Source organism: Harpia harpyja, chromosome 8 (genome assembly GCF_026419915.1).
Source record: "Harpia harpyja isolate bHarHar1 chromosome 8, bHarHar1 primary haplotype, whole genome shotgun sequence".
Classification (NCBI taxonomy): domain Eukaryota; kingdom Metazoa; phylum Chordata; class Aves; order Accipitriformes; family Accipitridae; genus Harpia; species Harpia harpyja.
This window is the reverse complement of record NC_068947.1, coordinates 16,735,284-16,757,758: the sequence shown is the minus strand read 5'-3', so window position 1 is coordinate 16,757,758 and position 22,475 is coordinate 16,735,284. Positions and strand designations below refer to the sequence as shown.

General features: G+C 45.8%; 1 protein-coding gene across 8 annotated transcripts in view; it reads left to right on the top strand.

The window, feature by feature from the left end:
• The first annotated feature begins 5,959 nt into the window (after positions 1 to 5,959).
• The window catches only part of SON (SON DNA and RNA binding protein), a 41,515-nt gene continuing 24,999 nt past the window's right edge, over positions 5,960 to 22,475 (top strand). For 5 of the 8 annotated variants that reach the window (XR_008236340.1, XR_008236342.1, XR_008236341.1 and 2 more), the window contains exons 1-3: positions 5,961 to 6,262; positions 7,944 to 8,110; positions 10,538 to 21,430. Coding sequence is in view for 5 of the 8 variants with exons in the window: in XM_052794719.1 (XP_052650679.1) it covers positions 6,153 to 6,262; positions 7,944 to 8,110; positions 10,538 to 21,430 (11,170 nt within the window). In the remaining 3 variants the exon portion in view is untranslated. Of the gene's footprint in view, positions 6,263 to 6,994; positions 7,183 to 7,943; positions 8,111 to 10,537; positions 21,431 to 22,475 lie in introns of those variants that run through there. The other 3 variants (XM_052794720.1, XM_052794715.1, XM_052794716.1) reach the window with 3 other exon arrangements.

Below are 22,475 nucleotides of genomic sequence, written 5' to 3'. Positions count from 1 at the left end.
TTAAGCTCCAGCGCTGTTGGTTTTCTCTGTGCTCCATGATTGAGACCTGGGTGGACTGTGTTTTGCTTTGGTGAGCCAAATCTTGAAAATCTGTGTGAAAAAGGTGCCACAAAACAAAGTAGTTTTAAAAGATATTTTTTCGTGTCTTAGTTTCACCAAAATCTGAGCTGAGAGTGGAGTGACAATGGTAACACATAGGTATATTTAAAATGTTGCACTGTGCAGCATTCAAAGTGTTTCAGCCCTTCACTAAAAGGTTTACTGCTCAAGAAGGTTTACACTCTGCTGCAAAAATTTACGCATGCATTAATGCTGGACCCATTCATATACCTTGTTGTCATTGAAGGGGATGTTGTGAATCCAGACACACTCTCCCTTTCCTTGTACTGGCTCTGGTGCTGACTTGAGCATAGTCAATTCACTGAGATTTCATAAAACTAATATGAGAAAAAAAACCCCAAAACAATCCAAAACTGATTTCTGTAAGCTGAACTGGCTTGGAGCGCAATCAGCCAAGGTCTAGAGACGCTAACAGTGAATGGATGGGACAAAAGAACTGAGCAGAATAATTTGAGTGCAAGACCTGCCTTTCAGGCAGCAACAATCTATTGTATCACTGCACATGTAACATCTAACCTTAGCTGCAGCCTATTTGAAAGCTGAAATACCTTAGCTTCCCAACACAGGGATTCAGGAAACCTGATGCAGGCATTCAAGTTTCTTTAGACAAAAGATATGGTCCTTGCCCAGAGCACCTTAACTACTACCTTTCCTAGAGCTTAGGCTACAAAATGGCCCAGCAGTGACAGCACTTATCCCAAACACAAAGAACTCAAGCCCAGCATCACGGAGAAGGTTCAAACCCACACCCCCCAGTCCCTGGAGAAGAGCTCTTATCACTTGGCTTGGTACTAAAGGAGAAGGTTCACTTTTTCTCTCGAAGTTAGGCAGGAGGAGAAGAAAAAGAAATAAAGACTCACAGGGCACAGGAAAAACACAAAACTGGGAAGGCTGTGCAATTCGGCTGCCACCCTATCGAGTGTAGTGTTAGTTTCTAGCCCTAGCAGTCGTATGCGGTTTTTTTCATAGACCTGTAATGGGATAAAAAATTTAAAGAACGGATTGGAAAAGAAGCCAAACCCTAGAACTTCCTCCTCCCAAATCCAACAGCTAGGCTGCTGCCTACCCCCTCCCAGGAACCTGCCATCCTTTACTTGGCTTTCAAACTCTCCAGCAGCCAGGTTATGTGGTCCCAACCCCCCTCAGGGTGAACCCAGCAATTCTGCTTTCTGAATTAATGCTCTCATCAGCAGGCCAAGTCATGTCTTAAGAGTCTGCTGCACGTTATGAGTGCACACAGCTACACTCGAGGTGAGCCCCGAGCTGGCCTTCTCGGTGAACCTCTGCCAACTGCTGGACCCCGTTCAAGCTTGGAGATGAACTGGAGGCTGAAACGCACAAGCTACAGGTTCACTGACTGGTGTTTCACAATTGGCTCACGCTGCCCTTTGCCAGTGCAGCTTCCCATTGGTCCCACCAACTTCTCCACCTCCAGTCTCTCCTTCCCTCTCTCCTCCTGTGTGTGCCAAGGGTGTGCAGTCACTTGGATCAGGAAGACAATAATGCTGGAAAGCTAACACTACAAGAGTAACCAACCCAGTAAAGTGAAAATATAAATATATATGCACATATAAAGGAAATACTTTTCTGCCAGCTTCGTGAGCTAAACTAACTCACTCAGGGATGAAGTGATCACCACAGAGAGTACAAGGGAAGCAGCAGAAGCAGGCAGGCAGAGAGTGTGAAAAGAGCTTGGTTATGCTGCAGCAAGCTGCTCATCACACGAGCTGTCCTGTGCACTGCACCCTCAGATCATCTTGACTGATCGGTGGCAAACACTGCTTCACAATTTACCTTCTCACCCAACTGCTCATTCCTACCTCTTGCTCCAGCCTGTTAATGGTCACAGGGTGAGTCTGATCAGAGAATCGAATGAGGGCTGGGGAAGGGAAGAGATCTGTGTCTCTCTCCATGTTTTTTTCCTGTGTGGATCAGTTTCCAGAGGGAATTCACCATGGCAATTGTGCAGCGGCTCTGCTGGTGCAACAGAAGGTACAAAACCAAACAGCCATGGCACCTAAACCGGCAAAATGGCCAAAATGCAATGACAGAACTGCAAGTTTAGGCTAGGGCAGCATTAGGCTCATCCTGGAGGAAAACAACACGGCCTTAGAGAACTTTTAATTTCCTCAGGTTTCAATACCATGAAGAGTTGCTTAAGGAGTTCGGAGGCCTCCAGAATCAGGTGGCAATTACGATTTTCAGTTATAGCTTTGAGTTTAAATAAGCTTCTTTTGCTCATGTGTTTTATTTAGGACTAATTCCTGGCTCTTACCTGGCTATATAGTGTGGTGTATCAGATTGCTTTATAAAACAAAATAAAACAAGAAAATCATTATTATCTGTGTGTGCACCCCTGCAGAAATCCAAGCATCACAGTGAAGGCCTGAATCAGAGCTGAGAATAAAACATACATCTTTCATTGGCTGAATTGAGGCTCTGCAAGACAGGCAACTTGCCTCCTGGTGTGATCCTCCAAACGACTGGATTGTGAGTTTCCTAGGCAAAACATTACCTCAATTTTGGCTGCTAAAAATAAATAGGATCATAAAGTTTTACAACCACCCTCAAAGTACTATATTTTGACACTTCAAAACTCTGTGTAGGAAGCTGGAAGTGCTCAGTGTCTTTCACCATTGATGCCTCAGAAGTTCCTAGGTGAGAACAAGAATGAAGGCGGGGGGGGAGGAATGCTTTTTTTGTATTATTATTTCAGTTATATACACAACATAGCAAAATAAGTATCAGTGCTGCTCATTGATTTCAATGTCTACTGGACAGATAAAAAAAAAAAAAGAGGGCCAATGTTAAAGTTGGTAAGCCCCAACTTCGCAAACAGCAGGGCAAGAATCAAAGTGAGTCAAAGTCCAGAACAAGAGAGGTTAGAAGTTTAATATTTACTTCAAAGCAAATATTTCACCACTTTTTTCAAAGCCAAACAGAGCAGAGGAAAAAAAACCCGTAGAAATAAAAGCCACGTGCCTTTTAAAATACTTTAAAGTGCAGTACATCTAAAAACGCTGCATATCAAGCTCCTCAGAAATCAGTCTGGGCAGGAGACGCAGTTACAACATATAAATGAACATGACAGCCGCTAGCAAACAGATCTCCACACGCCCCTTCATCGCCATAGGTGCGGGACAGAGCAGGACCCGGGCTAAACCAAAGCCGCCCGGGTTTTCAGGCGAGGCCTGCTCTCCGCGGCGCTCTGGCTGCAGCAGGGGCCGGCAGGAAGACGCCGGGCCGGGCCGGGCCGGGTCGGGTCGGGTCGGGCAGGGCCGGGCCGCCCCGCCATTTTACCGCGCGGCTCAGCGGGGAGCACATGGCCCCGCCGCCGCCTCGCCCCTCCCGCGCCGCCGCCAAACCCGGCCGCGGGAGGCTGGTTACGGGCAGCGACACCGACACCGAGCGTCCCGCGGAGAGAACCCTTCTCCAGAGCGAAAGAAAAACTTACTTTCCTTCAGGGGGATTTTAAGGAGCGGAAGGCATCATCCGCCGTGCCGCCGCCGAAAACTACAGTACCCAGGGAGCCCCGCGACATGGCGGCGGGTCGGCCCTGGGGCGGGGGCTGGGGCCGGGAAGCGGGGCGGGCGGGAAGAAGGGAGGAAGGGAAGGGTAATCAATGTCTCAGCTTGGAGACCCGCTAATTGGCTTTTGCACGCAAATTCTTCAGGTCTAGAAATATCTTCCGCTGGGGCCGGCTGCTGGCTGGAGAGCGTGCTGAGCCGGGCCGGGAGGGTGCTAGAGCCGGCCAAAAACCCTTATCTATATGTAGGTTATTGTTTTTACTTTATCTAGGAAGTAGAGTATTGCTCCAGAGGGTAAAGGTGATGGTTTGTGAAGTTGGCTGGGTAGGACTGTGTAAAGATTGAATTTGTTTCTATGTCCTCTCAGGGGGAATGCTCCTACGTATCTTTAAGTACTGGGTAGGAGCGACTCCTTAGTTTGTACCACACTGAACTTTCTACTTTATGAAACCAAAGAGTATTGGGTAATATTTAGTCCAATTTAGCATTACAATTGTGCAACAATACTGTTAGTAAGACCAGATTTGATCCATAGTTTTGCTCCCCTCCCAGCTATAATGTGGAAACCTCACAGTTCTTTGTAAATTAGCTTATGGAATATAGATTTAATAAATACTGTTTCCATATTTGAGCACTCCTTTGACTCTTGCTTTAAAAGGATAGTCACGTGAATAAATGCTCTAGGTACTGATGATTGCAGCAGAACTGCTACTAGTAAAGTCACATAATACTATGTTTACAAATTGAACGCTAAATGTATCGGCAACAATCGCTGGTCTTGACAAGATGAAAGTAAAATATTTCATTGAATTAATCTGAAAACTACCTAACACCTAACTGAATTAAGGTGTTTAACTAAAGGCTTGTGGTTTTTTACAGCAAACAGAGATGCAAAGGGAGAGCAGGAATAGTTATTTTCCTGTGGGGCTGTGGATCCTCATTTCTATGAATAGTAGTTTTTGTAGTTATTACTTTGCCCATGTTAATTTTTAGGGAACGAGAGCGAAATACACAGCAGGCACCGAAATCCTTCCCTAGCTTTTTTTGTACGTTTCTTCATGATTTTCCTTACATAGATGGAGACCTACACTGGTAGCGATGTCAGTGTAGTTAAGCTACTTTGAATGAATTAACTGCAGTTGAAAAGGGTTCCCTTCCTGAGGGTGGGCAGGTTTGTGGTGCGAGTTCCTCTTTGCCTGCGTCAGAGGTCTGGTCCCTAACTGGAACAGCTTTTCTGCCAGAAGCCCCTAACACAGGCTAAGTTACGCCAGTCAAAGCTGCTGTTCTCTTGGGTACAGCTGGGGTTTTTTTTTGGAAGGGGTGAGTTACCATCATATATTGTGCTAAAAGCCTTTGCAGCTTTGTTGTTGCGGCAAGGCGCCTACTAGCAACCTTATGCCTATGTAGAGTATCACTGCTTGTTTATGGGTGAAAGCATGCCTGGTCTAGACAAGGCCATTTGCATTAGGGGAGTCTAAATATGTCTGAAATTGTTCAAGTGAAACATTTTCAATCTTTAGCTCATGGAATGCCAGAAATTACATACAGTATTCTACTGTAAGATCTAAAATACATCAATGTTGGCGTGGCATGAAAGGTACAGGTTATTTGTGAAAGGGCCTCTTAAGTATAACTGTTTTCTATTTTAAATGTAATAAATCGGCTGTGACATAAAAGTAAGCAAATTGATCTGAGTATCAGATCCGTTATTCTTCCAAAGTTAACATTAAGGCAGACTGCCTCTTGGCAATACACAGTAAAGAACAATGCTGCTTTTAAAGGGTCTTGCAAGTGATTATTGGACCACATTGAATTTGAGGCTGACATTGCAAATAAAGACCCCAGCAGCAATTAAACGGTTATAGACCTAGGTTCTGAGGCAATTTAAATTTATTTCAGGCCAACTAACCCCTCTAAGTCACTACCTCATGACACCAGAAGAAACTGTATGGGGGAAGCGTCTTCCAGCTGTAGTAGGATTATTCGGTTTTACAGGACCGAGGATGACAAAAAGTCGCACGTGTACACATATGTACTCGAGAACCGGTTTTGGGGCAGCATGAAGGGGGCCCCCAGGGTGGCTGTACTCGGGAGAAACTGATTTTCCAGCAAAACACCCACGGAGAAGCCGCGGCTTTGCAGGTGGGCTGAGGCCGGCGCCGGCTTTCGCTCAGGTGTCGTTTATTTATTGGCGGCGTTGGCGTTTTCCTTCTCCTCCTTTGTTCCTTTAATTTTTCTCCCATCTCGCGGGGCGCCCGCCCGCCCGCCCGGCCCCGCAGACAGCCCCCGGAGCACATGTGCGTGTCACAGCCGGGCCGCCCGCTCTCACGGCGGAGGGGGAGGGCGCCTTTCGCATGGAGCCGCTGCTCGGTAAGTGAGGGCAGCGCAGCGCCGGGCCCTGTGATGCAGCACTCGTGTGCGGGCAGGCCCCCTTGCTAGGCGCTGCCTGCGCTCGGCACACGGGGCGGCGGAGGCGCGGGGCTTGGCCCCGCTCCATGGAGACCAATGGCATCGCTCCCACCCACCCCCACCGGCCCCGAGCCCGCCGGCACGCACAGCCGCACGCTTCAGCCCACCATGGCCCCGCCGCCGCCGCCGCTCCGGCCCTCGGCGAGGTGAGTGCCGGCCGCCGGGCTTCTCCGCGGAGGCCCAGATGGCTCCGGGCCCTGCTGGCCGCCGGAGGCGGCCGCGATCGCGGTGGGGGGAGGTGGGTGTGCGTGGGGGGGACGGGGACGGGGACAGAGACAGAGCCGCGGGCACCGGCGGTCACCGGCCACCATGGTGCCCTCCACCGACTCTCCCTTCTTTTCCTCCCCGGTCTCCCGGGGGCTTAGGCGCAGCTTTTCGGAGTACGGGGCGCGAGAGGGGCCGAGAACGGCGGGAGGGGGAAGGGGGGGGAACGTCGGTGTGGGGGCAGAACGGCAGTTAACGGTTTCATCCGGGGGGGGGAGGGGGGCAGGGCGGCCCGCCGGGGTTTTGCCGGTCGCGGGGGAGGGAGGGGGAGGGGGGGGGCGCGGGGGGGGGGGGGGGCGGCCGCCGGGAGGCGCGCGGCCGCCTGCTCGTGGGCGCGCGGCCGGTGGGGTGGGGGCGAGTGCAACAACATGGCGGCGCGGCGCGCTCCTGCGGGGGGAGGGGGAACGCCGAACTTCTCCGAGACACGAGACACCCCCCCCCCCCCGGAAGCCAGACGGGGCTGGCGCTCTATGGCTTTTGCTCAGCGCTAGAGCGGCCGTCCGGAGGCCCGGGTTGCGCGCTGCCACCCCCCCCCCCCCGATACGTCATCCGTTAGAAGGCAGCCAATCGCGAGAGGACGTATAGCGAGGACGTCAGCAAGTGCCCTCGGCCTCCAGTTGCGGCGGTGCCTTGTGGGATATTGGAGGCCTCGCGTCTCGGCAGGAAGGAAAGCGGGGCGCGGGGGGGGGGGGAGGCGGTGCGGTAGGGCTGTCATGGCGACTAATATCGAGCAGATCTTTCGGTCCTTTGTGGTTAGCAAATTCCGGGAGATCCAGGAAGAACAGCAGCAGCAGCACGGCGGGTAACGAGCCTGTCCGGGGCGGCGGGGGAGGCGACGCAGCCGCGTCCGCGCTCGCGCCGGGGCCTAGCGCGGGGCGAGGAGGGGTGTGTTGGAGGAAGGGAAGTGCGCGGTCCCCCCCCTCCTACCCCGCCCCCCGAGACGGAGGGAGGCGGGCCGGGGCCTAGGGCTTTTGCGGGTCGTTTCGGCGTCAACATGGCGGGGCCCGGGGGCTCGCGCCCTTCTGAGCGCCTTGAGCGAAAACACGGTGGGGGGGGGCGGGGGGGAAGGGGCGGGCGGGCGTACGCGTTGTCTCCTGGCGAACGCGCATCCGTTTTCACTAACGGGTTTTGGGTGCTGATCTCTGGTGTCGGGGCGAGTGTCTGTACGATTTGTCTTACTGATCTTACCACGTTTCAGCTCGCCTATTTTTTCCCAGCCTTGTCTCGCAAAGCAAGTAAAATCTACTGGAGAAGAGTGAGCGATGGGTGCTTATTTTGTGAGGGGAGCCTATGCAAGTTCTTACATAAAGCTCGGGGACTGTGGCATATTCGAGAACATGATTTCCTCCCTTGTGCCTAATACTCGGTTGTCACAATGTGCTCTGTTGTGAATAAATGAAAGTAAATCAAAAGGTAGATGTTCCACTAAAGGCATGGCTTCTTCAGGAGGCTAAAATACTGTTTTGAAGGGTTGAGTATAATAAATGCTTATGAATTAAAAAAAAAAAAAGGTCAAAAAAGGCTCAAAATTGCTTGTATTATGTTGATATTTTTTTTGGTTAGTGGAAAGGTAGAAGGCCAGCCCAATGGTGACACAATCCCAGCTGAGCAAGCCAACCCTTCAGATGACACAGTTGCTGGTGCTGGGAGTCGTCAGAATGATCAGATAGTGCAGAAAATAGAGGAAGTGCTCTCTGGAGCCCTTGATACAGAGCTGCAGTGCAAATCAGGTAAATGAAAACACATTTGGCAAATATGTTCTTGTTTAAGAAGGTTGTCATAGTGCTTAAAATTGAATTAGTTTTACAGAGATGAAAAAGTACTTTTCAGTACTGCTCCTTTGAGCTTCATCTGACAAGCTGTATGTTTATTGTAATGTTTATTAAGTATTTTTTTGTCTACTGTGATTTACAACCATAGATGGACAGAGAAGTACATAATTTAAAAACTGAAGCTGGGTTATTATATGAAAGCATTACTTAGTGTGCGAAAAAGTTTTTTTTTTTTCCTCTCCATTACAATAATGCTAAAATGTATAAATAATATCCATATATGTAATTGTGCTTTGTTTTGTATATACCTACTTCAGGGTCTCAATGAGCAGTTCTTACTAACTAAAGCTGGTACTGATGGATAGAAGCATTGTTTGTTGTGTTGTTTTGGATTGGTTTCAAGTATTATTTCTAAAAATAATTTATTAGAATTCAGAACTGTATGATTAACTGTTCTGTCAGTAAGATGCTTTGTTGTTTTAAAATGAATAACGCACTTATCTTCAAAATGTAGATACTCAGATTGCAATCTTCCAAAGGCTAAGAAATTTTTATGTAGCAATCTCATAACTTCAATAAATTGCTGGATTTATTATGCCAAAAAGTTGCATATGAGTATCCCTTCTCATGGGACTAGTCCTTTCTGTAAAATTTCTGAATTGGGAGGGTTATTGAGATGAAGGCTCTAGTTATTGCATTTCTAATTTTTTGGAGTTGAAATATAGGTGACTTCTATGTGCTTGGTAAGTATAGTTCCAGGGTGATTTTTTTAAGAGGCAATGTAGAAAATTGTTTATTTCAGAGACTCTGTTTGCAAGGTTTTGGAACTGCTTTTTCTTTCTTTTATGCACAGTGGCTTGTTTACCTTGAGCATTTTCAGTAGTCTTTCACTTATGCTGTACAAGCAGCACTTTAGGCTGGCATCTGGTTTTTTTTTTTTTTGTCGTTGTTATATTTTTGTTCTTCTGTCATGGAAGAATGAGGCAAGCTAACATGGTAATAAATGAGACGTATTAACCTGGAAGTTAATAAACTTAACCTATGGTAAACGTTCACACTGTTCATAACTGAAAAGAAGTTAATGTTGCTGTTGAACAATAGAGATTATCTGAAAAGGCTGTGTAGAAAAGGTCATTTAACTCTGCTTCGTTGTCCTTTTTCATTGCATTTACAACAACGTTGGTGGAAGCGCTATTGTTCATTAAGCTGTTTATTCCGTAAAAATGTGTGTGCTTAGAACTACCTGAGATACTTGTTTATGGAATCTCAAGTCATGTTCATATAATAGTGTGGCAATTGCCAACAGTTTTTGAATGATTTTGCATTGTTCACTTGAAACAGTATGCTTTGTAATCACAGCCAGATTATAATTGGAGAATCCATATTGCTGCACTGGCCAGTATAAAAACAATCATTGAATATAACATGCAAGCAGACTTGAATATATATCTCATCTTTAACAGAAATTATAACAAGTTGCCTTTGATAGAAGTGCCTTTCTCATGAAAACACGGCACTACGCCCAGAGAAGGGTAAGAACCTAACACAGGTTGAATTCGGAGGGAAATCAGGTATAGAATTAAAAGGAGGTGATCGAAACCTCAGTCCTCCTCTTTTCTTTCCCCCTCAAGCGATTGTTTGTCCCTGCAGTCACCTGAATTTATTAGTTACTTTCCTGTTTGAAGCAAAAGCTCTATTAGGTACTTGCAGGTTTGCAGTTCCTTGTGGCAGCTGCAGTCAAGTCTGAGTAGCTGGTTGCCTGCAGTGCCTTAAAGCTTGTTTGGGATTGGGGAAGCAGATGCTGTTTCTCCAAATTTGTTTGAAGAACTTAGTCAGTGAGGAACTTAATCAGTAAATATGTTTAGATAATTTCTAACACACTAGTAATAAGGGGCTCGCTCACAAATTAAAGCATAATAGAGGATAATGGGCCAGCCACATGTTATACAATAAGCGTACCATCACTTAGATAATTTGTCTGGAAAATGGGAGTTCTTGTTTCACTTCCATGTGCAGTTTGGTGTAGTTTAAAAGCACATCTCCAGCCTCCTGGAAGAATGCACTGCCCAGTTGAATATAGGTGGAAGCATATCCAACTCTTGGGAAGAGTCATGTTCCCACTGGAACGGTGTTGCTGACCAAGAAGATTTGGTTAACTTTTTGAAAGAAGAATTAGTTATTTTTACTTAAAGTGACCCCTGAGAGGAAGGGTAAGAGGGCTGAAAAGGGAATGTGTGCTATTTATGTATGGTAGTTCAGTGAAGAAGTCATGGGTTTCAAGTTTAAATTTTTTGTACCTCTGTCCAGGTACTTGGTCACTAGTCTAAAAGAATTTTTAAAATGTAGTTTTAATAACATTTACAAGGAAAATATTGTTTTTTCTAGATGTAGACAAAAATACTGTGAAACATAGTACTCAGTCTACAAAAAGAAGCTCTACTGCTGAAGATGAAATTCCTAGGAAAAAATCAAAAAAGAACAAGAAACACAAAAGCAAGAAGAAGAAGAAAAAGAAGAAGAAAAGGAAGAAAGAGAAGAAGCATAAAAAACAGCCAAAGGAGTCAAAGTTGAGTACACGTCATGGAGAACATGCAGACTTGCAGCCTGCTTCTCACTTGATGCCAGAGAAATCAAGCTCCAAATTGAGTGTTCAGCATGGAGGATTTGGAGATGCAAATCTGGCTGTCCACGTGCAGCCAGAAGAACTGCGCTTAAAAGCAAGTGAGGAGCTTGATAGACAAGCTTTAGGACTTGTTTCTCATTCAAGAACTGATTCTCAGCAATCTACAGAAAATCTTGGAAGTGAGAAGGGAACTTTGTGTGCAGCAAATCCTCCATTTAATTTAGAAGGCAGTCAAGCTGATATCCAAGAAAATACTAGTATAACTCAAATTTGCACTAGAGAAGAACAAATTAAACAGTCATATGAAAATATTTATCCTATAGCTATTACTGCGAGTGAAAAGGGTGTTCTTGTTGATACTGGAAATGATACTTCATCTAGCATCCCATCTGGAGTTGCCAGTACTGAAACTCAGAAAGATTCAGCAGCTTCAGAGGTAATAGAAGCACTAAAAGGTTCAGAAGTTATTCTGAAATCTAAAGGCACTGGGGAAGCTTTGGATATAGCTCTCGAGTCTGAGACCATGGAGGTGTTGAAATATTCAGAAGCATCTCTACAATCTGTGGCACAGGGGGGAGCAAAAGGGTTAGAAGCAACTTCAGAATCTGTGTTTTTGGCAAGTGATGTGACAACAATTCCTAAATCTGCAAGTCAGGCAGATCTGAATACTGTGAAGGTAGCTCACGTGTCTGTGGCCATGGAAGAAGTGAAAATTCAAGAAGCAACTGAAAAATCTCTGCATATGGGAAATGTGAAAAATGTGGAAAGATCTTTGGAATTAGGGGGCGTGAGCCGAACTTTGGAGCCAGCCCTGAAGCCCTCAATTATATCTGATAATTTGAGAGTGACACAGTGCAGCCCCATGGAGGGTTCAAGTGTCTTGAAGGCAGATGTGTCTTTGCAACATCCTTTTAAAACATCTGCATTGACTGCTGTGACCCAGGTGGAAATAAAAAGTGCCAAAATACCCCTGGGACCAGGAGCTGTTACAAAAGTGAAGGATATTGAACCAGCTAGAAGCTCTGCACATATGGAAAATGTGAAAGCTTTGGAAGAAGCTCTGCAGCCAGCTGCTGTAGTAAAGCCCAAAACTTTGGAAACAATCATGGAACCTGTGGGTGTTGCAGCAAAAGATGTCAAAGCAGCTCAAGAATGTTTGCAGGGTGAAGTAGTCAAAGATGTGGAAGGTACCACTGATCCTGGAACAGTGCTGAATGCATCAGGAGTGTTCCTACAACCTGAAGTCTTGACAGAAACAAGAAGTGTGGATAGAACCCAGGAATCTGTACTTCCAGCAGAATTGACAGATGCGAATGTGGTTGCAGAGGCAAAAGGTTTAAGAGCAACTTTAGAACCCGTAACGGTTGTGCAGACCTTCGTTCCCCAAACAACTCCAGAAATCCAGATGGCGGAGGGTTTTAAAGGTCCACAAACAACCATGGGAGTTGCAGCACTAACAGGAGTAAAAGGTCGAGAAACAAGTCAAGCTACTCTGCAACTTGAAAATACTAATGCTTCAAAAATTTCAGAATCTACTCTCAAGCCTGTAGCTGTAACAGAGGCAAAAGATTCAGAAGGTATTTCATTATTGAGACAACCAGAGGAGCTGAGAGAATCAAGATCTGAGAGTGAATCAAATGTGAGAGGTTTGGAAGCAACTCCCCTGTCTTTACAGAAAGAAGACATGAAAGGTCCAGGAGGAGTCCTAAGGCCAATGGCTGTGGTGGAAGCAAAAACTTTGAAAACAGCTTCACTGTCTTTGCAAATGGAAGGTGTGAAGGCTTCAGAAGAAGCTGTGCATTGTGGGACTGTGGCCAGAGGTTTAGCAGCAACACTAGATTCAACAGCAGTGTCAAAAAGTTCAGAAATAAATCTAGATAGTATGGCAGGAGTGGAAGCAGGCTCAGATGCTGGTCTCCTAGCTATGAAAGTTGGATCTGTGAGACCAGTGCAAAGTTTAGAAACAACTATAGGACCTGTAGCAGAGACAGAAAGGAAGGATTCAGAAGCAGACCGGGACAGAGCAGGGACAGAGATGAAGACATCTTCATCACACCTGCACATGAAAGGCGTGAGAGATTTAGGAGATCCAGCATCTGTAGGTATGGCAAAGATACAAGCTTTGGAAGCAGTCTTGCAGCCTGGAACCCTTGCAGTGGCAAGGGGCTTAGGAGAAAATGTGTGTTCTGAAGCCAATATGGGTAGCAAAGTCTTGCAAGCAAGTCCAGGACTTCTTGCCTTAGAAGAAAGGTCAGAAAGGACTCCTGAATCTGTGGTTGCATGTGTAAGCATGGAACCAGTTAGAGAGTCTGAGGCATTAGCAGGAATGATGCAGTTGAAAACCACAGCAGAGAGAGAACGAAAACATGCAGAAACAGTTGCAGAACCTCTTGGTGCAAGCAGAACAAAGAGTTCCGTCATTGCACAGTCTCAGGTCATGACACATACAAGAACCTCACAAATTGAGGTGGTAGCAGAGATAAAGGATTCTGAACTAGCTACCAGTTCTGCCACTGTAGAAATGAGAGGTTTAGACAACTTGTCGGAAGTTGAGGCAGTTGCAGAGGTAAAAGATGTGGAAGCGAGATCAAAAATTTCACACTTAACACAGATGAAAAATTTGGAAATGGTTGTAGGATCTGAAACAAGGACACTAATGCAAGGCTTGGGAAGGACATTGGCATCTGAGTTAGTTAGAGAAATGAGGTGTTCTGAAGTTGCTCCAGAAGATCCGAACAAAGCAAAGGCAATGAGCAAAGAAGCAATACTAGAACCTGTGCAAACAGTGGCGATGCAAACTTCAGAAACAAGTTCAAAATCTGCACGGGAACAAATAGTAGGTCATTCAGAAGCAATATTGGACTCTTTGCCCAGAGTGGAGGAAAAAACAATGGCATCAGGAATAGTGACAGAAGTGAGAAACTTGAAAGGAACTTTGGAATCTAAGATTTTGACAGATGTGAGAACTCAGGGACCTACTGTAGAATATATAATTGCAACAAGGAGGACAAGCACAAAAAAAAATGAGCCTTCTCTTACCACTGTAAAAGATTTAGAAGAAGCTTCAGAAACGGAGAAAGAAATGAAAGCAAAATATTTGGAGCCAGCATCAGAAGCTAGAGAAGTGAGGTTGTTGGAAAGTATGAAAGAGTCTGCAACAGTAGAGGTGAAAAGTTCTGAAACAGTTGCAGAACCTGAGGTACACATGGATATCCAAAATTTGGAAACTTCCCAAAAGTCTGGAAATGTGGGGGTGATAAATGTTTTAGAGGATGCTTCAGAAGCCGTTCCAGAATCTTTGCATACCGAAAAACAAGAACATCTGCAAGCAGCTCTAGAAGCAAAACCTGCTGCAGAATGGAAGAGTACAGAAGAGGCCCCAGAAATCTTGAGTGCTGCTGAAATGAAATCTTCTGAAGCAGTTCCAAAGCCAGGGGACATGAAAGATCTGGAAACAACACGGGAACATGAAGTGACAGCAGAAGTACAATATGCAGAAGGGGTGCAGAGTCAACAAATGGAGGATGTGACAGTTCCAGGTCAGCCTCAGGAATGCGAGATACTGGTTGAGAAGAAAGATGCAGAGCAAACTCGAGCATCTGAGCCTTTAATAGCAGAAACAGTTTTTAGTTCTTCACATGCAGCAGATGAAAAAGATTCAGCAGGGACTCCTGAATCTGAAATAATCAGAGACACAAAACAGTTGGAATCAGCTCCAGCTCATGTGGCAGAAACAAAAGATTTGGAAATGGCTCCTCTTTCTGAGACTGTTGTAGAGCTGAAAGATGCAGAAGCAGCTGTGGGGTTGGAGGCAGAGACAAAAGATGTGGAAGCAGTTCCAGTACCCGAGACTGTTACAGAAGCAGTTCCAGTACTTGTGGCAGAGGCAAACCAGTCGGAAGTCATTCCACAGGCTGAGGCTGTCAAAGAAGCAACTCCAGAACAGGAGTCAGAGAAAAGAGATTCAGAAACATCCGATGTGCAACCTGATGTGGCGGCACGAATGAGGGAGACTCTGATGAGACTTGAGAAAGTTATTGAAAAAAGTAGCCATAGAAGCAGTGATAAAAAACATGATGCAAAGAAACAAAAAAGGAGTCGCTCTAAGTCTCAGTCCAGGTCTAGGAAGCGGAAGAAAAAATCAAGGTCGCGTTCTACTTCCAGGCGTTTGACCTCTAAAAGAGCACGTTCTAGGAGCAGAAACTATTCAGATTCCAGAAAAAAGCATTCCAAATCTAGGTCCCGATCTGTGGAGAAGAGAGAGAGAAGAGTGTCTTCCCGGAGGTCCAGGCGCAGACGTTCCAGGTCATCTGACCGCTACAGGTCTAAATCCAGATCAGCAGAAAAGAGAGGGAGCAGATTGTCCTCTGGGAGGTCCAGACGTAGGCGTTCCAGGTCGTCTGACCACTACAGGTCTAAATCCAGATCGGTGGAAAAGCGACTGTCCTCCCGAAGGTCCAGACGTAGACGTTCCAGGTCTTCTGACCGGTACAGATCTAAGTCCAGGTCAGTGGAAAAGCGACTGTCCTCTCGAAGGTCTGGGCGCAGACGTTCCAGGTCTTCTGACCGTTACAGGTCTAAATCCAGATCGGTGGAAAAGCGGCTGTCCTCTCGAAGGTCTGGGCGCAGACGTTCCAGGTCTTCTGACCGCTACAGGTCTAAGTCCAGGTCGGTGGAAAAGCGACTGTCCTCCCGAAGGTCTGGGCGCAGACGTTCCAGGTCTTCTGACCGTTACAGGTCTAAGTCCAGGTCAGTGGAAAAGCGACTGTCCTCCCGAAGGTCTGGGCGCAGACGTTCCAGGTCTTCTGACCACTACAGGTCTAAATCACGGTCAGTGGAAAAGAGAGGGAGCCGGTTGTCCTCCTGGAGATCCCGCCGTAGACGTTCCAGGTCTTCTGACCGTTCTAAATCTAGATCCAGGTCTTCAGAAAAGAGAGGAGGCAAAGAATACTCATGGAGGTTCAGACATAGAGGGTCTGGTTCCTCTGATCGCTCGAAATCTAGGTCAAGATCTGTTGAGAAGAGAGGTCGGAAGGCATCTCTACGGAGGTCTAAACGTCAGCGCTCGAAGTCCTCTGACCGTTACAAGTCTAGATCCAGATCAGTAGAAAAAAGAGATCGAAAGCAATCATCAAGGAAGTCTAAACGTCAGCGCTCGAAGTCATCTGACCGTTACAAGTCTAGATCCAAATCAGTGGAAAAAAAGAAGGAGTCCTCACGAAAATCTAAGCGTCGCCGCTCAAAATCTTCTGAACGTTACAAGTCTAGGTCTAGGTCTGTTGAAAAAAAGCGCAAGGAATCTTCAAAAAAATCCAAGCGGAAACGTTCCAAGTCCTCTGATAGTGTTAAGTCAAGGTCCAAATCTATAGAAAAAAGAGAGAGTAAGTTATCCTCAGCAAAGAGCAGTAGCAAGCGAGTGGAATCTTCTGACCTTCAGGAGTCAACCAAAAGTCTTGAAAAAGTAGAAGTTCCTGAACCTTCTTTTGCAAGTGAAGGCAGCTCCTCCAAATCCTCTAACGGTCCCACGTCAGTAGCTTTGTCTGTTGAAAGAATAAATGGCCCAGAGCTGCCACCAGCATCTGAAAGTGGATTTTCCAAAACTTTTGATAGTCTTGAGAAAAGCTCCTCATCTGTTGAAAAAACAGCGGCTCTGCAGCCTTCTGTGATGTCTGAATTTGATAGCTCCAAAACCCCAGATGACCAGGAATTGAGATTCATGCCTGTGGAAAAAACACAGGTTTCAGATATTTCTGTGACATCTGAAAATGGATCAGCTGAAAAAGCAGTGGCTCTGGAGTCTTCATCACTACCTGAACTTACATACTCCACATCCAAGTCAAACTCTTCATCTGTTGAAAAAAGAGGAGATGCAGAAACTTCTTCGGTTACAGAATTTCAGCTCTCCGCATCCCATGAAGATGAGTCGAGATCTGTCTCTCTCAGAGAAACAGAGGGTCCAGAGCCTCTTCTGACACTTGAAAGTGGATGCTCTGTATCTTCTGATGATTACAAGACAATGTCTTCATCCTCTGGAAAAATGGAGGTTCAGGGGTCTTCTCTGGTGTCTGAAAGTGTAGTCTCTGGCTTGCCTGATGGTCATGAACTGAGACACATCCCTGCTGAAAAAACAGAGATTCAGAAGTTTTTGCAAGTATCTGAAAGTGAATCTTCCAAGTTGGCTGACAGCCCTGAGTCAAGGTCACTATCTTTTGAAACAGCAGAGGCTCAAAAATCTTTTCTAGCACCTGAAGCTACATGCTCTGTGTTCCCTGATGTCTGTGAGCCAGCCTCCTTGCCTACTGAAAAGGGGCAGGTGAAGGAGTCTTCTCTGGCTTCTGACAGTGGATGCTTCAAGTCTCCTGATGGACATGAATCAGGATCCAGGTTTGCTGCACAAATAGAGGAGCTTCCGTTGATATCTGAAGGTGGGTCCTTCAAATCACCTGATGGAAATGAACAAAGATCTGTATCTGTTGAAAAAGTCAAGGCTCCAGATGTTTCCCTGACATCTGAGCGTGGTCCTGTTGAGATCTCGGATGACGTCATTTCAGTGTCATCTTTTGAAAAAATGCAGGAAGTTGTACTGACAACTGTAGGACAAAGCTGCAAGTCTTCCGAAGTTCATGAGTCCAGATCATCTGTTGACAAAGATTTAGACGGTCCAACACTTTCACAAGTACTTGAAATTGACTGCTCTGAATCTTCTGAACTGCATGAATCAAGATACCTGCCTGCTGGAAAGATAGAGGGTACAGGATCTTTCTTGATGTCTAAAAGTGGAATTCTTGTGCGCCATGATGGCCATAAATCAAAACACAATTACTTTGAGAAAACAGAAGGTGCAGAAGTGTCGTTGGCATCTGAGCTTAGGTGTTCTGTCTTCCCTGAAGGCTATGAATTGACAGCTCCTGCAGTTGGAAAAATGGAGATACAGAAGCCTTCTCTCCCACCGGAAAGTGGGTTCTCCAAGTCTGCTGATGTTTGTGAATTAGTAAGCACAACTACTGAAAAACTACAGCCCCCAGTGACTTCTCTGACATCTGAAAGTGGGCTTTTCCTGTTGCCTGATAGTCATGAATTGAGACCTATCCCTGCTGAAAAAGTAGAGGTGCGAAAGTTGTCTGAACTGAAATGCATTGCATCCCCTGATGGCCACAAGTTGAGATCTGCCCTTGATGAAGAAATACAGGTGCAGGAGCCACCTCTGATACTGGAAAGCAGATGTTCTGTTTCCTCTGATGGTCTTGAGTTGACATCCACCCCTTTTGAAAAAGTTGAGCTAGAGGAGCCTTCTCAAATGTCTGAAAACGAATATACAATAGGGCTTGATGGCCCGGAGTTGACATCAACCCCTGCTGAAAAAACAGAGATGCGGGAACTTTATCGGATGTCTGAAGAAAGATGTTCAGTGTCCATTGAGAGCCAGGAGTTGCAGTCATTCCCTATTGAAAAGATAGAAGTGCGAGAGCCTGCTCTGACATCTGAAAATGAATATGCTGTATCTTGGGAGGGCCAGGAGTTGAGATCTAGCTCTCCTGAAAAAGTAGAGATGCAGGAGGCTTCTGTAGTACCTGACAATGAATATGCTTTGTCTTCTGAAGATCATGAATTGCCATCTTCCCTTGCTGAAAAAACAGAGGTACAGGACTGTTCTCTGCTGTGTGTAAATGAATATGCTGTATCTCCTGAGGGCCAGGAGATGACAGCCAGTCCTGCTGAAAAAGAGGTGCAGGAGCCTTCTCTGACATCTGACAGTGAATATACTATCTTCCCTGAAGGTCAAGGATTACAGTCTACCTTTGCTGAAAAAACAGTGGTGCAGGAGCCTTCGCTAATATCAGACAGACAATATGCTGTATCCCATGAAGGGCAGGAATTGCTCTCTGCTCTTACTGAAAAAACAGAGGTGCAGGAGTGTTCTTTGCTGTCTGAAAATGAGTATGACGTATCCCCTGAAGGCCATGATTTGGGATCCAGTCCTGTTGAAAAAGAAGAAATGGAGGAACCTTCTGAAACATCTGAAAGTGAAAGTTCAATGTCCACTGATAGCCAGGAGTTGCAGTCTGCTGCTGTTGGAAAAACAGAGGTTCAGGAGTTGTCTTTGTCTGAAGGTGAATGTGCCATGTCCCCTGAAGGTCAGGAGCTGCAGTCTAGCCCTGCTGAAAAAGTAGAGACTAAGGAACCTTCTCTGACATTTGAAAATGAACATGCTCTGTCCCCTGAAGAGTATGAATCACGGTTGACTCATGCTGAGAAAACAGAGGATGTGGATTCTTCTTTGACATCTGAAAATGACCATCTTTTGTCTTTCGAGAGCCAGGAGGTAAGATTCACCCCTGTTCAGAAGGCAGATGTGCGGGAGCTTTCTCCAACACCTGAAAACGAACATGCAGTGTCTCCTGATTGCCAGGAATTGAGCTTGCCCACTGTTGGAAAAGTAGGTGGTCTCGAAGCTTTGACACTAAACAATAGAGCCTCCATGTCCCCTGATGACAATGAACTGAAATCCATCCCTGTTGAAAAATTGCATGATGCAATACCTTCTTTAATGCCCGAAAGTGTGTGCTCCATGTCCCCTGATGGCTACAGTGTGAAGTCTGGCCCTGGTGAAGAAACAGGGGATCTAGAGCCATCTTTGATATCTGAACGTAGACATTCCACATCCTCATATCAAGAAGGTCATGAGCTGAAATCTCCTATGGAGGAAGAGGGTCTAGAGTCCTCTTTGACTTCTGAACATAGACGATCTGTGTCCCCCGAGGGCCACGACCGGAAATCTACCATAGATGAAGACATGGATGATCTGGAGCGCTCTTTGACATCTGAACACAGGCGCTCCTCGTCCCCTGATGAGCATGAGTCAAGATCTAGCATTGGTGAAGAAGCAGAGTATCTGGAGCAGCCTTTGACAATGGAACGTAGATGCTCCGTGTCTTCTGATGAGCATGAGTCAAGGTCTACCACGGGGGAAGAGGTAGAGGATGCAGAACCCTCCTTGACAGCTGAACGAAGAGACTCCACATCCTCTGATGAGCATGAGTCGAGGTCTACCACTGGTGAAGATATAGAAGATGGGGAACCCTCCTTGACAGCTGAACGTAGACAGTCCACATCCTCTGATGACCATGAGTCAAGGTCTACAACTGGTGAAGAAACAGAGGATTTGGAACCTTCTTTGACAGCTGAACACAGATGCTCCATGTCTCCTGACGGACGTGAGTCAAGGTCAACCACTGGTGAAGAAGCAGAGGACCAGGAGCTCTCCTTGACAGCTGAACGTAGACACTCCACATCCTCAGACGAACGTGAGTCGAGGTCTACTGCTGGTGAAGATGTGGAGGATATGGAACCCTCCTTGACAGCTGAACGAAGAGATTCCACATCATCAGATGAGCATGAGTCACGGTCTACCACCGGTGAAGAAGTAGAGGATATGGAACCCTCTTTGACAACTGAACACAGACGTTCCACATCCCCTGATGGGCGTGAATCGAGGTCTACCACTGGTGAGGAAGTAGATGATGTGGAACCCTCCTTGACAGCTGAACGGAGAGATTCCACATCATCAGATGATCATGAGTCGAGGTCTACCACTGCTGAAGAGGGTGAGGATGTGGAACCCTCTTTGGCAGATGAAGATAAACAGGATTCCATGCCTCTTGAGAGGTTGGAGGAACAGGACTCTTCCTTTATACCTGAAAGTAGGCGTTCTGAGTCTTCTGAACGTGAAAAATCTAGATCCAAATCTGTTGATAAAATATCTGACAAAGAGTCTTCACGAAGATCTATAAGCAGACGCTCAACATCTCCTACTCGCCAAAAGAGTCGGTCCACATCTGTTGAAAAAGCAACAGACAAAGAGTCTTCACGGAGATCTAGACGTAGACGTTCCAGGTCTGCTGCTCGCCAGAAGAGTAGATCCACATCTGTTGAAAAAACAGCAGACAAAGAATCTTCACGGAGGTCTAGACGTAGACGCTCCAGGTCCACTGCTCGCCAAAGGAGTCGATCAACATCTGTTGAAAAAGCAGCAGACAAAGAATCTTCACGGAGGTCTAGACGTAGACGCTCCAGGTCCACTGCTCACCAAAGGAGTCGCTCCAAATCTGTTGAGAAAACAGCAGACAAAGAATCTTCACGGAGGTCTAGAAGTAGGCGCTCCAGGTCTTCTCAGCGCAGATCCCAGAGATATGATACAGAATCTCGCTCTAGACGGAATCGCTCCAGATCAGTAACACGGAGAAGAGCATCAAGATCAAAATCTAATCGTCGCTCTCGGTCTAGTTCATTGTCGCGTTCAAGGCACAGAAGGAGGAGTAGATCAAGGTCAGCATCAAGAAGGCGGCGTTCTTTATCAAGAGACAGGCGTAAGAGATCTCAGAGAAATAGATCAAGATCTACTGACAGAAGAAGAAGAAGATCAGATTCAAGAGATCGTAGAATATCACTCAGATTACGGAGCAGGAGTCGAACACCTGTTCGTCAAAGGCGATCAAGGTCAAGAGGAAGAAGACGGAGCTCTAGTAGGTCACCAATTCGACTACGGCGATCACGGTCTTCAGGGAGAAGAAGATACAGCAGATCACCTGATCGTCGTAGGTCGAGGTCATCAGAACGATTTTCAAGCAGGTCACCTAAACGTCTTACAGACTTGGGTAAGTGATAATTTTATTTTCAGTAGTTCCATGGTTAGATAATACTGTGTTCATTTACATAGTCTTTTAACATATCTCTGTAGCATTCATAAGGGATTTCTTGGAAGTCATTTTGTGTATTACTTTTAGGCAGTGACTTCCAGCAGGAACTTTTATGTTGGAGCTGGATCAATGTTTATCATTTGGATTAAAGTGTATTTAGAGCAAGTTATATCTTGGTTATAGAGCTTTTATACAAAGGTAGTCTGTTGCAGTCTCGAGGAACACTGTTCGCTGTAATAGTTAGTAAAGGTCAAGTACTCTGTAAGAAACTTACGGTTTTCTAGTTTTTCCGAGAGCAAATTGGGCATGAAGGAACATTTGAAAGTAAGTGCCAGATGGAGACTTCTCAGCTCTGTCGTCAGCTGTAATGCTTATTTATCTGTTTCCATTACTCTGTCTTGCCTCTTTCCCATCTTAAGAACTTAATGGGAAGGGAGACTCGTTTCTGAAAAGATTCCCAGACCCAGCTGATTGGAAAATAAAAAATCCTAACGAACTGCATCTTTTCTTGATGACCGGAGAAAGAGGGGCCTTGTAGTTTCCTTAGGTAGTAAGTTACATAAGGAGAAAGAATGTTTTAATTTTGAGAGACGAGCTCTTGTACAGTGTGAGAGGAAGCCTCCTTTTGTGGACCTTAGGTTCTGATCCTTAGTTCTGTCTCAGAAGGGCTTCCATGGCAACTTTATACCAGAGAAGTATTTTTGTATAGAACATGAGAATTAATGAGCATCCTTGAATCTGCCTTCATGCTTTGATTATGCATCAAGTCTGTATCTATATACTTTTATTGCTTAAGAAGTAAAGGAATGCAGTCCTTTTAGGATTTTTGTAAAGCTGTATGCTTGCAGAGATAATGGTAACTCATTTATTTGCAAACTGGCAGATCAAATAAGACGTACTTAATTTTCATTCCCTATTTCTGTGATAGGGCTGCATGTGCTTTTTTCCTTAATAAAGCAAAATACTGTTTTATTAACAGTTTTGCACGTAATCGTATTTTACA